At 41.1% G+C, this 17,180-nt stretch overlaps 2 protein-coding genes across 2 annotated transcripts in view; both read right to left on the minus strand.

Moving 5' to 3' along the window:
• Nucleotides 1-8,716, minus strand: part of mier3b (mesoderm induction early response 1, family member 3 b) — a 34,518-nt gene extending 25,802 nt beyond the window's left edge. The window contains exon 1 of the mRNA XM_085910362.1: nt 8,593-8,716. The gene's annotated coding sequence lies outside the window, so the exon portion shown is untranslated. The remainder of the gene's footprint in view (nt 1-8,592) is intronic.
• A 1,636-nt stretch (nt 8,717-10,352) lies between these two features.
• plk2b (polo-like kinase 2b (Drosophila)) lies at nt 10,353-16,785 on the minus strand. The gene is made up of 14 exons (XM_085910656.1): nt 16,565-16,785; nt 16,380-16,487; nt 16,165-16,281; nt 15,569-15,698; nt 15,305-15,488; nt 14,893-15,091; nt 14,660-14,807; nt 14,116-14,210; nt 13,804-13,939; nt 13,408-13,488; nt 12,581-12,740; nt 12,325-12,454; nt 12,137-12,247; nt 10,353-11,209 (listed from the first exon to the last, which is right to left on the minus strand). Exons 1-14 carry the CDS (start codon nt 16,748-16,750, stop codon nt 11,018-11,020), a joined length of 1,977 nt encoding a protein of 658 aa, XP_085766782.1. The 5' UTR covers nt 16,751-16,785; the 3' UTR covers nt 10,353-11,017.
• Between the last annotated feature and the right edge of the window lie 395 nt (nt 16,786-17,180).

Genomic DNA, 17,180 nt, shown 5'->3' on the forward strand with positions numbered 1-17,180 from the left:
AGACTTCAATAGCAAAGTGGGGATGCATATAAATCATGAACGATGCTGCATTATTCTCCCTGGAGTGGCAGAGTCTATCCCAGCCGACACTGAGCAAGAGGTGGAGTACGAACTGGACAACCCTATGTACTTCCTGTCTTCTTGTACACTCGTTTCCTTCCACATCCCCAAAACATAAATGTCAGCATAAGACTCAAATGTGTCCCTATGTGCCAATAGAATCTTACATAACTGTAACGTTTGTATACCTGAGGGCAGTTTGAAGTGACGCTGACTGGTTCCCCATTAAATCTACAAATTAGCGTGGATTTGTAGAACAGACAAGAAACTCAGGATGCAGGATGATTCCTCTTGCCCCCCCCATCTTCTTTCTCCTCAAACTCCAATCAAATAAGATGTTATGTTTGAACTTTGGATGACTGATTGTGTGCAGCAGACTACGCGGATTTCTTAATTGGATACTTCTATCAAGGCTGATGATGAGATGCATGTAAGGCTCTGAATTCCCCCTTGATTGCCATAATCAGTGCAAAGAAAATGCTGTTGGTTGGAAATGAAAAGTCAAAGTGATGAGAGTGCTGAAAAGGACATCACAAAAGGAAGCAATACATAAACCTGGCTTACTATATTGACAATTCAATATATATATATATATAGATATAAACATAAAAAATATATATATAATATATATTGACGGGAGAGACGGCCTCAGCATTGATGACTGAATATTTACATTATTGTTTGAGTCATATTTTCAAAGAAGCAAGAGAAGAGAATACATTTTGGTTCTATTCTTGTAGCACTCCTGCTCTGTATCAGGTTACAATCATTGATCCTGTTGGTTAATTAAATTAATTAATTAATTAATTAATTAATTCAAAGTTTTATCTTGAGAGAGGCCCCTCTCAAACTCGTTCATTAGATTACGCAAACTCTCACTGTGAGGAAATGGTTGACTTTCAGATAGGATCTAATCTCACCGATTTGTTGAAGGTGCAGAAGCCAGTCGACCAGGACTGACTGCAAATTGGAAACAAAGTCTAAGAAGAAACAAGAGCATGTCGCTTCTTTTAATGTTCATTCAGTACTTCCCGCAACAAAAACAACAACAAAGTGTAATAAATCGAAAGCAAATGCAAAAAAGCGACTGCGCTGTGTTTTGGCCTCCTCGCTCTACTTAAAGGCTAAAGTGCACCTGTCGAGGGAAGTGGACACAATGGGTTAAAATGAGCTCATCTATCAAGCCCATTAGAGCCACTCCCCGCTCTCTTGCCCTGCACTCGGCTTCCTGTTGTGCAGGAAGCGTGGCCTGCCCGCCTCCACCCACTCGACCGCACGACGAACAGGGAGTCAAAAAAAAAATACACAATATATCAAAAGATCACTCGTATGACGGAGGTATAAGTTTATGTGTGTAACGAAGAGTAGACAAATCATCTGTCTAGTAAACAACACAAGCACAGGCAGAAGGTCTTGGCAGCTGCATGCTTCCATTGTGGTGAGGCCTCATTAGCTCAGGAAGTGCTCTGGCAGGAAAAGCGCCATTTGGGATCATTCAGGCTGCAGGAAGCCTTGTGCTTAGACAGCCAAGTCTTTCCTGTTGGAAGGGAAGGTGTGATGGCTTTTGTGCACACGCACACCTGCAGCTGCAGAGACCCCCACCACCCTTCCCTCCCTCCCTCGCCCGCTTTCAATCAGGAGCGACTATTCACATGACGTCTTTTTGCTATTCAACGGATTCTCATTGATGTGGCAGCTGAGCTACGCCTATTGAGTTGACTTTGGGGGAGAGGTGAGGGATACCCTGGACTGATCGACAGTCAATTAAATGGCATACTGTTAACTCTTATTGAAAAGTCCATCACAATGTCAATATAAAAAATATCAATGAACTTGCTAAAAAATAATAATAAAAATCCCTTTTATGTGTGTGTGTGTGTGTGTGGGGGGGGGGGGTAGATTCTCACTCAGTCATCACGGTCATGATAATCCGCAAAGATTGAAACCAATTTTTTTCTGTCATGTGTTGGGCGTCTCCTATAGTTGAAATTCGGAAATATCCTCCCCCATTCGAACTGAAAGTCCATTTTGATTCTCCAGAGGGTCCATTATTGTAGGATAATGGCTTCCGTCAATGAATTCGATTTTGTGCTTTATCATCAATTGATTTTTTTTTTTTTGAATGGGAGATAAAGAAAATGAGTCTTATAAAATCATTTTGTCCAAACCATTCAGCGTAAAGATGAGAAAAATGTTTGCTGTCATTTTCTGCTGTCCAAGTCTTGCGCAAGTCGGCGGCTTTTTGTTCAGCATCTAAATAGCTTGTTAAAGGAAACCATAAAAAGAGATTGTATCACCTAATAGTTCTTCAGAAGAACAACCCTGATTACACGCCCACTGTTGCAAATACTTGGCAGTTCATAATTTCTGCTGAAATACGTCAACGTCTTCATGCATCACACGAGAGTATTAGTATTCAAACCTGCACTGATCCTTTACGATCATCCACCTCCAGAGATGGGAAATCCTGGTCCAGAAAGTAAAGACTCTGCCACAGTTTAGCTTTAGCTACAGGAACTTTTAATCAACCATCAAGTAAAGAAGCTGCACATGCTCAAACTGACCTGAAGGAGTAGAAACACTTGTAGCTAAAGCCAATCTGTGGCAGGGCTTTTACTTTCTGGACCGGGATTTCCCATCTCTGGGGGTGGTTGACACGAAAGCATGAAAACAGAATGAAGACAGCTGCTACTGTTCGCTTTGCTACAACAAAACTGGAAATTCCCCCATTGCAGGGCGAATTCGATTTTCTTCTACTCATGTGAAAAAGTTGATCTAGCCACAAACTAGTTGGGGTCTCGTGCAGCTGTGCGAGAGACAATCGTGAATAGACGCACACATAGTGACATTCCTGAATGCGCACATTAATTGGCTCCTTCTTCAGCGTTTTCTCTCGTGCGCCAGTCGATTAGTAATAAGAGCGAAAACACAGTCTTGCTGTGAGGCTCCTGCGTCATCAATGTCGTTCTTATAATCGCCCTCCTTGTGTTCTCGGCATTTGGACAAGAATCACGGTGTCTTGTGTACAAGCCCAGCTAAGACGCAGATTGTCTCAATCATTCATTTGTATCCGAAATATATTTCAATACATACAATCATTTAAAATCATAACAAGGGTGAGTTGATGCTTGAATTCTTCATATTAATATCAAGCACGTCATATATGTGTCAGCTTGATTTAAACTATTTTAAATTGAGCATATGACTGTGTTTTATGAAATACCCGATTGTATTTTTACTCCTGAAAAAACAATAAAGAGAAATGTTTTTGTATTTTAGGTTGAATTATAGGATAACGACGCAATGTTTTGTTAGTATAAAGGCCCTAGTATCAAATCTTGTGGTACTCAAGAGGCAATAATTACAAACAGTAAAATGTATTTTTGTCTGTCCACATAGCATTCTAGTCCTGAATTGACAGTCGTCGTTCTACGCCAAGCCGAAAATAGCAAACCCATCAATTATCAACGTTGCCAGTGAAATGATGATTTGGACTCCATTAGAGATCCCAATCAAGCTGAACTAAACATCATTAAAGATGCACCAGAAGCTCAGATGTCAGCAGTGTAGCATTACTTGTAGGTCATAGTGCAAGAACATACCCAGGACATATTGTCTTCGTACAGATGTGACTGCATCAAGGAGCTCACTTGGTGGTGTTGCGTGACTTCTTGGAGGCTGAGACAATGCATTCACAAAACCACAACATATCTCCATGGGATATAATCATCCAGGAGTAAAAGTACAATGTATTATTGATGACATCTGACGATTCCAAACAGCGCGCCATCACGCAATAGAAACGTGTTGTCAATCACGGAAACATCAAATTCCTTATATAATACCTTCCTGGAACCGTTGAGTCATTGAGTTAGTGTCTTCTTGTCTGCAGTACAACAGAAGCATCCACTTGTGTGATTACGTCCAATTAACCAATTATTGTCATCTAACTCGTCTTCTTACTGCTGCTTGGAACATGTTGAGGAACAAGAAACTTGGGCGGTAAATAATATGCTTGTATCTGGAACATTTTCACGGAGACAACAATGACAATTTAGTGTTGCGCAAGATGTTCCCATGAATTATAATGGAATGAGGGCATAACAATATACACAAAGAAAATGAAGTGGGGGGGAAAAAAAGCACACTGTACTTTTGACTCGGAAAAAAAACTCACTGTGCAAGAAGACGATTTGTTGAATATTACGTAAGGTAGGTGCCATTGAGTCATGAAACCTGTTGGGGCCACAAACTTGTTAATCAGTCCTCGTATTTGGGTTAACTTTCTACGTTCATTGTCTAGGATGTATTACGTAGCCAACAAATACAACTTGTAAGCATCCTTGAAATTCTGAAACTACTCCATAATTGGGCATATGCCGTTTTAACTGTCATTTTCAGCAACATCTCAAACAATTTTAAACACCTTTTGAAGGTGAAAAATATTCACACAGTCCCTCTTTTATTGTTTTGATACCAGCGCTTGTCTCGCTTCTGAGTCAGCACTCACGTCAGCATTGTGAAGCAACAAAGTGTCATGTTATTTTCATAAATAATGGAACAAATACACACACAAAAAAAATATCAAAATTTTGACATATACACAAAGTTATCAGTTGAAATGGATGGATGGTTTAGTCTTTGAGAATATTTTTCTTTTTGGTTCACAGACTATAGGTTGCATGAGTCACATTCATGGCAAAGTGCATCATTTTAAGGCTTATATGGTCTTAAGATTGTTTTTTTTCTATTCTTCTCTGTGACGAACATATGGTTACTGCGTATTATTATCCCGGAGGGGTTGCGAATAAGTTTCTCTTCACAAAGTGAGATTGCAGGTTTTAAAAAAAAAAAGCACTGACAGAAGAACGGAATGCCCTAAAGCCAGAAAGACTAGCGTCATTCTTGATTTGGGAGGGTTTGACTCAAGCATGTCCGAACCTGCTCTAACAAAAGTTTCTATTGAATGAAAACATACCGATACTTCCATGGGTGGAATCCTTCAGTCTGTTGACAAAAGTGAAAGAAAAAATTGTCCTTTTAAGACGTGAAATTGTCTTTTACTAAGAGAAGCTGCTGTGATCCACCATTGTTTGTTTTCAGAGTCGAGCATGACTTGCTTATTTTCACAGACAAACACAATGTAAACATTTACAGTTTATTAAGAGACCCATTTTTAAATGTCTCAGTCTTAAGATAGGGCAGTGTTGCCACGTAAACAAAGCAAACCAAAACCAACGATCCTGTCATCCATTTTTTTTAGATAAAGCGCTGTCGTGTAAACAGCCCCTTATGAGATAAATGTCTTCAGAGAAGCTGCTAACAGACATGCCGTGCAGGCACAATCGAGAAGGTGCTAGTCAGACCTGAGTCTTTCTTCTCCAGGTGTGCTTTTACACTGACAAAAACAGATGCCCAACTTACAATTATCAAGAGTCATCGTATCACTTTGAACGAGAGAATGAGTCTTATCTGTTTGTGGCTCGTCATCATGCGTTGCAACTTTCTTGGCGAGGAACGACATCTGTACTTTGGCATCCATTGTTGAGGGTTACACACGCTTACACAAAAGAACACACCGCAAGCCCTTCTATGGTTACAAAGATACAAAGTGGGCCAACATACGTACATCCACTCCCAAACAATCCATTCATTGGTTAAGGATTGTAATTATTATTATTATGAAAATTATTTTTCCCCTAGGCTCTCAAGACAATGGTACCCCCACTATAAGGACATTTAATACACTTAGATTTATTTAAATTTGATAGAGAAATACATTCATATTATACAACTTTTAAATTGATTAATTCTCCTAATTTTGCATCCAAAAACATTTATCATTTTAAAATGAAATATTGATTGTATTTCATACATATTATTAATCATATCTTGTCAAATAAATAATTAAATTAATGGTAAATGTGGTGTTAGTAGGTGGATTCTAGTTTTACAATGTCAGGAATAACTGTCATATATTTTTTATATTTGTTAGCTCTATTTATAAATTTATGTTAAATGTTACATTTTCATTTTTTTTTTATTAAATTACAATATACAATATGTTTATACTTATAAAATCATGTCTTTTTTTTGTTGCTGGCAAATGTTTTGTACTGGCAGCTGCAGCAGTGAATCACATGCATGTCTCTTCCAAAAGTGCTTTTCTTTTTTATTGCAAATAAACTTGTAGTGAAACCTGTGCACTAAATTCATGACATAATTTGATGACAGTATTTGGGAGAAGAAGAGCGATGACTCAGAGAGACCAAACCAACTGCAGATGTTTACACGCGGGGGATGACAATGAGCGAGCGAGCGAGCGAGCGAGAGAGAGAGAGAGAGAGAGAGAGAGAGAGAGGCGGTTGCCACAGAAACAGCGATGTGTCTCCCACTCAGCTCGGTTGCAGTCTGCACATTTAACAGCTAGACTTCATGGCGTTTGATTGGCTCGTCACGGATATGTTGTGCTTGACGACTCTGACCTCACGTCACGCTCTTTTAAGGGCATGCAGCTTTTTTTTTATGAATGAGAGGAGGAGGAATGTGCTGGAGTATTATGGACAAACGTCTTGACGCCTTTTGTAACGTCAGCCGACGTGACAATTGGCTATGCAGGGCTTCCCTTATATGGAAGAATTCACCAATTTCTTTCAAATGAAAACAATTACAACAGTCAACATTTCTTTGGTCTGCTATTAATGCTAATATACTGAAAGCCACTCCTTAGCCGAATGTGGCCAGGTTGAGGAAGATTCAGGGTGCAGAATCAAATAATACGAGTCTTGACGCTCATTTTTTTTAAAAGCCTTAGCTCAACCAGTCACTGATGTTTTAAATCTTTCTGTTTGTACACAGGCAATGCCTGATATGTGAAAACAAACCTTTATCGAAAGGTAACAGACTTGGATCGTTATCATCCCATTTTAAATCTGTGTTCTGTAGCAAAAGTTTTTAAATCTCCATTGAAGTCATTTATTGAGCAACATCATATTCTTATCCCAATGCAATCTGGTTTCAGATTGTTTGAAAGTTAATGATATCAATTCTGCACTTGAAAATACATTATTCTGTGTAGCCTTATCTATTGACGTTTCCAAGTCATTTGGCACAGTAGACGATTGTATCTTGTGAAATGTTGGTTTTGGCCCCAGTGCAAAAAAAGGAGCTACCTTTCTGACCGATCTCAACCGCTATGTAAAGTATTAATGATTTGCAAGTATCGTGAGCATTAGCACTTGTTGAGCAATGCAGCCCCACCCAGATCCCTTGGAACTCTGGGCATGTCTGTCTTGGATTTGCTTTCTACATCCCTTTCTTGTTGTGAGTCACTATTTTGAAACGCAGCTTTGAAGCCTGTCGCGCTTTCTCACTCGACTAGGCAGGGCTGCATTTAATAACCTGACACATTTCGGGGGAGCTTTGCTCAACGTCTTTGGCACTTTGTCGCGACACAATTCTGTTCAAGAAACACACAAGTGACCGTGAAGCCATCGTTCAACTGTGACGGCTTTGGGAGTCGCAGCTCTTTTGCCAGATCAACCCCCCCCCCTCCATCCCTTAGAAGAGCTTATGAAAATAACAAGTGCCCTGACAGCATTTGAGTCTGGCTTTTTTTCAGAGGGTAGCGTGAGATGCATACATCCCATGCTTCTCTTTCACACTGTTTGACATAAATCACAGAAACACTGTTGAGCCACTTCAATAGATTCATATAAATTTCAACAATTTTATAATGCGTCTGAGAGGATTTCGGTTTTGTGGGAGAGAGGTCATGTGAAATGATGTCTCGGTTGGCCCCTCATAACAATCATTTCTACTGACACCCTGACTCATGCTTTTGCCTGCACACAACCTGAGGGAAGAAGCCGATATAAGGATTCCTTTGTCACATCAGCTCAAGCTCACGGCTCAGTTTACCCGCACGCACTACATCTCCTTAGTCGACGTGACTCAAGCTGGAGCTGCCTTGTTTGTGCCTTACTGCCAATATGAACTCTTTCTAAATTACACACCAGCGTTCACACTAATTGAGTGAATCACATTTTGTCTCTTTAATGGAAAAGGAGCTAAACCAACTCTGTAGGAAAAGCAGCATGTCTTTTTGTAAGTTGGCATAATCAGTGTTGGCTCAATTACTTCCAAAATGTAATTAGTTACAGTTATTAGTTACCTTTACAAAAAAGTTATTGAATTAGTAATTGAATTGGTCCTTCATAAATGTAACATTACTTTTTAAAAAATGTTTTATGATTAAAAGAATTCAGATTTTTAAGCAGGTGTCAATACAGTTGCATGGAGCAGAACAGCATAGACCAGTACTTTATTTAAGTTAATATTGAGTGAACAACAATGTAAAATAATATTTAAATAAATAAATTGTCACACACACTGCACATTTAAAAAAAATGTTTTTACAGCAAAACTCCATTGAGAGGAGAAATAAAAAAAGTTTCAGCATGGAGTGACCACTATATGGACAGTCCAAAAGCTAAAAAAAAAAAAAAAACTAAGAAAAACGTAAAAACATACCAGGTATGCCAAGTTCCTCACTCAAAGTCCTCCAAGCCTGCTCCCGATTTTTTTGCATACTCGGGATGAGCACGGGCAGCAATGATGATGATGATCATTTTCTCCAATTTGGTCTCTTTTTCCCAAACAAAAGCCCCGCCATTGCCTCGCGCAGTGTCATGTGACACGTTTGCAAAGCTGATTGGCGAGTAACGTGCCGCGTTTCACTGTTTGTTACGGTAACGGCGTTTTAACAATTAACATTTGTGTTTGTGTTTTTTGCTCACTTTTTGTGTTTTTTGTGCCGTTTTGTTTTTGTATATTGTTTTGCGTAGCTTTTATGTGATTTTTGCCCGTTTTTTTTCTAGTGTGGATTTTTTTTCTTCATGTGGATCTTGTGTGACTTTTGGGTAGATTTTTTAAAGTAGATTTTATTTTGTTTTTGGTTGGATTTTTCCTTGTATTTTTTCTGGGGATTTTTTTCTTCTACCAATATAAATCACGCTTCATGTTCTTAATTAGCATTTCATCTTTGCATCTCTCAGGATTCCCAATGGGGACAAAATTGGTGTTTCTGTCTTTTGTTATGTTTTCCTGCTCCAAATGTACATAAACCTTATTTTGTATATTTGAGATCCTCCGACCTTTTCTTCTCCCTGTTAGTGAGTTCTCAGGTGCGTGTCTGCATGCATGTAATGCAGATGCTGCTCTGTGTTTGTTAGGCCACAAAGTCAAAACGCCCTTGAATGCCATGCAAAGTCAACATCAGCATTCTATTTGGAGCGTCCATTACCGTCAAAAGCACTGGGACCCTGGAGGTATCACTGCATGAATAATTCCTACTTCTTCCCTCACATGGACCGCTACTTCCTGTTCTGTGGATATGTCTACACTTGAACCATGTATTATTGAGCTCCACTGAGCATTGATATTTTTTTGAAGTGGATGACTCAAGTATCTATGTTGGACTGCAGTCATGCCATAGCTAAGTAAGATGCAGCAGTGAGGAGGTGTACAACTAAACAATCAATTGAACATTCGGATGACAAACTGTGAGCTGTAGAGTCAGTAATCTCTGACATTCAGAAGAGCAAAAACTACCACGTTTTTTTCCTTTATAGGAATAAAATTTATACTGTAAAGTTTCATTGTCCACGTGAAGTATCAATATTTGTATGATAAATAAAATTAAAATGTCAAAAAATAAATTAATTGAAGGACATTTATATATCATAAATCTCAGTGAGAGTTTAAAATCAATGTAACAAATAAAATAGAAATACTTTAGCCAGTTTTCTTCAGATGCTAATAAGTCTCATGCAGTATGTTTGAGCAAATAAACACATTGGTTAATTCATTTAGAGACAGGCACTACTTATTAACCTAAATCATGTCACAGTGAAACAAGTTAGTCAAAGTCACATCAGGTCATCTTTGCCTTTATTGTTGACAACCTCTTCTATCTTGCTCATTTCTGTGCTACAAACCCTCATGTTCAGATACGGTACTTGTTTTGATTTGGACCGGAAAGAGACACGAGTGTCATTATGGTCCATTTAGCTATTATTCCCCTCGGCAACTAATTAATTTGGAGTGGATATACAACATCCAAACTGCTGCATGAAACTTGTTTAAAAAAATGGGGGAGTTATGAAGAAAAATTGGCATTCGGTGGAAATCGTGATTTGATCATTTGATTTTGTATGTTTGCTCACATCACAGTGAAATGGTGTCCAGTTTTGTTTATATTATAGTAATTGGTAAAATATTAGTAGAAAAGAAAAATTCACACAAATTCACTTTTTTTAAGAAAATGCACTTTATTATTAAATAAATAAATACGGCACTTTTTGTACACAATAAGTTATGTCGTATTTTTTTCCCCCATGATGGCTCTTTAAGTATTCTGGGAAAAGAAAACATCCTCCCCCACCCCTGTGCGCTCGTGCCCCTGTCTAGTCATCATTAAAGAACTTGCCGTTCATTTTTTTTTTTTTTTGCATGATATTACAACCCTCCCACACACACTGACTCAGATAGACATAAAAACAGATGTACACATTTTTACCATCACTTGAACCTTGGCCCCACCACACACATATTAGCCTGTTTCTGTATGGCAGGTTATCTTACACTGTACATCATTTACAATAGAGACCGTCTTGGGGCCTCTTTTTTTCGATTTTCAAGCTGGTGCCAGCCCAGCTGTTCGCTCTACCCAAAAGACATCCTCCTTCTTGCTTTTTGTCCAACACATTTGGATCGTACCAACATTCCCAGGTCCAACATACTCTCCTCCAGTCAAACTCTTCTCCGTTGCATGGAGTTCCTTTATCATCCACAATCTGTTGTCACACCACAATTCCACTTGCGCAGTTCCTCCCCGATAGCTCTGCAGCATGTTAGTCCATGTGTCTAATGCACATATTTAAGCAGGGTAGGGTCTTTAGCTGCACCTCTGCAGCAGCATGTTGAGCGAGTAGAGCATGCGCTCGCGCAGGTCGGCGGGGCAGCCGGATGCCAGCAGCGAGCTGAGCTTGAAGGTCTTGGAAACGCGGTCCTCGTTGATGTAGGTCAGCATGTATTCGTCCCTCTGGCAGCACAGGATGATCTTAGTATGGTCGTGGTAAAAGTTCACCTTTGGGAAGAATGACAAATGACAGTTAATAATAGCCAATAAGGGTTTGAGTGTTTGTTAAATTTGGTTAAAAAAAATCTGGCTATCTGATCTGTCCCCTCTCAATTGAACCGGATCGATGAGTGCAAATGAGTTTGACAAACCAAAAGGGATTGTAAGGCTATGTGGTATTTTTTGTTTCAATTTCACCAGAGGTTTTCCCCTGATAATGATCTGTTTGTGTTCCTCTTTTGGACTTCTTGTTTAGAGTTTCAATTTTGCATTCCCGAAAACAGAGGTTTGGGTCAGGAAAGTGAAATGGACTGAAACACAAATTGCAATTAGTGGAGGGAACAACCTTGGGGGCTACTTGATCATAATTTAAACAAATTATCTGAATTATTTTTGATGCTTGCAAGTTTCATTTCCCCAATTTTCTTGAGTGCAGCTCAGTACACACTCACCGACCAAAATGTTCGAGCCATCGAGCTTTCAGGTGGAATTACAGGATGAACCTAAAATATGCAAGACCCTTATGTTTGACTTTTAACTCATCAAGTCCCCAAGTGACTACTCAACATCCTAGTGTAGTCATCTGACTTTGAGTCCGTGTATCCATGCCTACATTTTTTAAGAGGCAGCTGATGTGCTCAAGAAAGATATGCTACAGGCCATTCCACAATGTCAATGGTTTCATTGTCTTTCTTTTTTTCCTACCCAAAGAACCTCACAAACAAAATCTTTGTCAAATCTTATCTGATTCTCATAAAAATTGTATGTGTCAGCAGTTCTGACACAGATTGGGCGGGTTAACATTATAAAGCCCTTAAAGAGCCCAAATGACTATGTCAGATCTACCAAGACACATTTCTCCCTCTTTAATGTTGATATAAGGTTGTTATCTTGCCGCTCCTGGCAACCACCCATGTTTTCCTCTGCGGTGTTTACCTGGAAAGTGCCGTCATTAAAGAGCATCATGAGGGCGCGGTCCGATTTGAGCCATTGAAGCAGATAGAGTCTGGGCATGTGTGCATCCGTCATAGTGCCCAGGTCGCCGCCCTAGAAACACAACACTGTTAGCATCCGACAAGCCGCGGCATGCTATTATGTAGGAACGGACTCAACACAAGACTTACATCCATGAGGTTCTCCTCCATGTAATGGGAAAAGTACTTGAGTACAGTCACTTGGCCCACAAAGTGTTCAGGAACCTCGCAGGTGGGGAAAACAGAGCGTTGGCCCAACTCTGCATAATAATGGATTGTCCTGGAGATGAATTGAAGATAAACAGAGTCAGACAAACGTTGATTTGAGCAAAAAGCTCAAATTGTGTGATTATCATTTTTTGGCAGCGTCTGAATAGCACTTGGCAACAATTGCAGTGGCGCGTACTTTCTGTCTGGCAGGAGGCTCATGTGAGTGTCATTGTTGAAGAGAACGCCCACGGTGTGGTCGGACAACTGGTATCCAAAGCCGTACTTGTTGGAGTAGTCCACCCACTTGGTCACCCATTGCAGGCTGCAACTATTTGCACTTTGAGGAATGTTGTCAGCTGGGGGGCGAAACACAAGGAGAACAATAAGGGGGGGGGGGGGGGGGGGGTTAGAATACATTTACCAGGAGGACTGCGTGCAATTTGTATTCGTGACGATCAAATAAGTGCGCTAATATCACAAATGTTCTGTTCTGTTCGGTAAATGGTGGCTGGGGGAGGGGCCAGATGTCCATTAGAGTGGAGGACTTGCGAAAGATTAATAAGGCATCATTTGCAGTTTACCTGAAGGCATCGCAAAACATACATTATTGTACTTTTATGTTCTGTACTGACATTTTCTGAGGCAAATATTAGCAAGTGAGCTAGACTGTGGATGGGGGCAGGTGTCAGTTTGGGGTAGGCCTTATTTTTAGCTATCCATATTGGTAGGAGGAATCGATAAGTCACGTAGCTACATCGGAACATAAAGTTCTGATAAAGTAAAGGTGGTGAAGTTCCTCTACATCTGCACTGGAACTCCACATCCGCAAAAGAACGAGTCAGCAGTTGCTTTAGGGAGTGATAAAACTTGACAGACTTTAGATCGTTGAGAATCATAATCTTCGGCTTGAAGCCTTTGAGTCGCTGGGGCTAAAGTTTTATCGCTCTCCAACCCACCAGTTAAATCAGGTTCATAACCTCAAAACTGTATCTGTTGGGTACGTCGTATATATGGCTGACTCACCTTTCGGCATGTTCTCCAGGCACCCCCTCAACACACCGGCGACCGTATCGCCGACGCTCCCCGTGGTGTTGTACTCTAAACCTTCAGGGACGACAGGGGATGGATTTAAGCATTTCATGTTTTGATTTACGGTCACAATTCATGAGGTACACCTGCACAATGCCGTCAGTCAGCGAGACAGAAGAAAAATACTGCAAGTCTAGCAATCATTAAATTGAGTCCGTCGCGTCGCCTGCGTGAAAAGCAGCAGCGTGTACCACCATACTACCCAATACGGAAAGTATAACGAGGCACAATGCAGGATTTTTTTTACATGTCTCTTTGATTACATGTCATTAAATTGTAAAGTGTACCTAATGAAGTGTCCAGTTTATCAATGTCACCGTAAGAACTCACATTCGCTGCTACTGCTGCAACTCCCCAGACTCCCCCTGACGATTAAACGGATGGTATCTCGCGTCGTCGTCAGGGATCGGCTCTCTGTTGCCAGGGCGACGGGGCTTTGGGCAGATGGCGGAAGTTGACTTCCATTCTGAGGCGGATGAAACGAATGACGACAGCGTTTGAAAATGTGCGATGGCGACGGAGTAGGATTCATCTCCTCCCACTATGACTCAACTCAAAATGGTTGAAAATAACCGGTTTTCTGAATAACTTGCTCACTTAGGAACCGTATGAAAATTGCAAGTGTGAATAATTCATTCATACCTCGGTTGTCTTTTTGCACTGCTGCTGGCCGATGACAGTTCGCTCAAGGTCATGCTGCAGCTTGTAGATCTCTTCCTCTTCTTTGGTTAATTTATCTGCAAGAGAAAATATATTTGATGCAGTGCAATGCCAAACTACACAAGTGCTTAGATGTAAGCAGTTCTCAAGGACTTCTCAATTGGCCATTTAAAGCAATGACCCAAATACAAATTGATATTAATCTATTTCCAACAATTCATTCTCTCCATTCTAGTGTGTTTGTCCATGAAATATATGTTAGACTGTTCAATCTGATTTCGGCCTCTAGATGCCAATTTAATCTGACCAGGGCCTTCGGCAGCACTCGTGCTGGGAAATGTAACATAAACCAAATTAGAAATCGAACGGTCCCTTCAACCAATCACAGTTCAATTTCATCTAATGGGGCCCACAAGTCAGCATTTTTCCGTCCTCGGGTTGGTGAGAGCAAGACATCCGTATTTTATTCCCGTAACCGTATCATTAATACCGATTTCACGGTGATTGGTAAATGAGTCTTACTCACTCAGAGTTTCGTAGTATTTGACCTTGTCTCGTCTGCCTCCAAAGAGGGCCGCCGCCGCTTTCTTGAAAAAGCTCTTGGCGGGACTTGAAATGTGGATATCGGGTGCAGAGTGACAACAGCTCGTTGACAGACGCTCAGGACTTAAGCCCTGCAAAGGGGACACCAAAGTGGGTCAGTACCTTATTGTGAGGAAGGAATGGAGCGGATGGAGGTTTTGTTCTTTGGAAAATTACCTGTGTGAAGAAGTCGTGTCTCAAGATGTGTTCCAGGTCAGGTCTGTCTTCTGGCACCTTGGCCAGCAGGCTGGCGATGAGCTGCTTGGCCTGCGGCGATAGCGAGGAAGGCAACGAGTAGCGAGCCTCGCGGATGCACCGGTACGTCTCTTTCAGGTTGATGGTTTGAAACGGCGGCCTTCCCAAGAGCATTGTGTACCTGGAAAAAGATAAATGGTGCTTGTAAGGCTCTATCCATTTATTTTCGACCGTGATTTTGTTCATGGGGTTAATGTAAGCTATCTAAAACGATTCATATACCATCCTCGTATACAAGCATTCAATTCAAGTTATACAAGTTGCACTTCCTGACCGTTTCATACAATCAGCACTTTGAGGGTTCACATTAGGACTCATTTAGAAGTCTACTCACATTACACAGCCAAGGGCCCAGATGTCTGATTCACAGCCATGGCCCTGCTTGTTCAGCACCTCGGGGGATAGATAGTTGGGAGTCCCGCAGATCGTCTTTCTCCTGTTCCCCACCGGCTCCAGCTTGGCTGCCAGACCAAAGTCGCCCACCTTCAACTCCATGGATTCATTTACGAAAAAATTACCTACACGGGATAAGTGAGAAAGATGAGAAAGGGCGAGCTGACGAGGTTGCTGTTCTATTCAACACGCACGAAAGACTTACCCAGTTTGAGGTCCCTGTGCAGGATCTCCTGCTCGTGCAGGTACTTGAGCCCAGAGACGATCTGTCGCAGGTAGTAGCGTACCTCGGGTTCGGTGAGGACTTTGCGCGCCTTCAGGATGTGTGCTAATGACTGCAAAAAAGAAGAAGGGTCAGTCATGCAATTTGCCACAGGACAGAAATGCAGACTAGTCGGGGTGCAATGCAAACATGGATGGGTGGGATGGCTACAACAAAAATATATATAGGAGGCAAGCCACTGATCTGATCAGTAGTTGGATCACGAACAGAGCAATTTTTCTTTTCTACCATACACTTTTAAAAATGGGTAGAACCCAAATGAAATGATAGAAAAAAAATCCACTTCACAACAAATGACAAAAAACGTCAGTAGTCAGTGATTCGATTTAGTACGGGTTAAATATTTATGGAGTATGCTAGACTTGCATGCCTTTACTTGCACAGTGCTACCCCGTGTGAGGAAAGGAGGCAACAAGTAGTCAATAAGATGGCATAGGACAGGAAGGGAGTGCAGGCAAGGAAAGGAAAACGGTAGGAAAAAGGTTGCCCATGAAGTTAAAGTTGTGAATGTGACTAACTTTTCTGCTGCAGTACTCCAGCAGGATGTAAATGTTCTCCTTGTCCTCGAAATGGTGGTAAAAGTGCACGATGTGCTTGTGATGGAGTATTCGGTGCAGCTCGATTTCTCTGTCAATCTAGACATGAAAAAACATCAAAATGGTTCAAAACACTTTTTAACAAAGGTAATTGTGATTATTCAATTTGGTGACAACTGTCATGTGTGGGTTTATACCTTCTTCCGTTGGTGCGGCTTGGAGACGCGCGAATGCGGGATGATTTTGGCTGCGTAAACTTTGCTGGTGGAGAGGTCGGTCATCTCGTAGCACTTGGCAAAGCCGCCCTGCAAAGACAAAATATTGTTTATATGAATGACTGAATTCTTGCATAAATAAAACTTTTCTCTCTCTTTCTCTATACCTTTCCCAGAACTTTGCCCCGGCAGTAGCACTTGCCGGTGGCCGGGTCGGTAATGATTCGAGCCATCTCCGAGGGTGCGCCGGGCTCCTCGGTTTTCTTCCGCCGAGGCTCGGATGACCTCGGCGTGGATTCGCCTATGTTGCCGCTCTTTGGTTGCTGAAGCCCGATAGTCCTCTGTACTTCCATTTATTGTGAAATATGAGAGTTGCCTTTGCTCTCTTCTACACTCTCAATGCATATCCAGAGCGCGCACTTGGCTTTTATACTGCGGCGCCGTTTGTACTCCGCCCCTTCTGTGGCGTCACAACATTCCTTTTACGTCCATTGCTAAGAAAATACAGCCCAAAACAGGTATAGTAATTGAATTTATATTTTATATATAACTCTAAAGAGGTCTTTGATGATTGTGACTGTATTCTTCTTGCATTTGTAGTAAAATAAAAATCACTTTAAAAATAAATTCACTTAGAATACTCTGAGCAAATCAATTTAATTTAGGTAAGATTAGATTTGCGGCTGATGTATTTGGTCGTCCTCATGCATAGTCCTGGCTGGAGTCTGTATTTGCAGCTGTTTGGAACACGGACGCCCCCTGGGTGGTTGTATGGGTGTAGTG

This window comes from Syngnathus leptorhynchus, chromosome 4 (assembly GCF_054491065.1).
Source record: "Syngnathus leptorhynchus isolate UIUO chromosome 4, UIUO_Slep, whole genome shotgun sequence".
Taxonomy (NCBI): Eukaryota; Metazoa; Chordata; class Actinopteri; order Syngnathiformes; family Syngnathidae; genus Syngnathus; species Syngnathus leptorhynchus.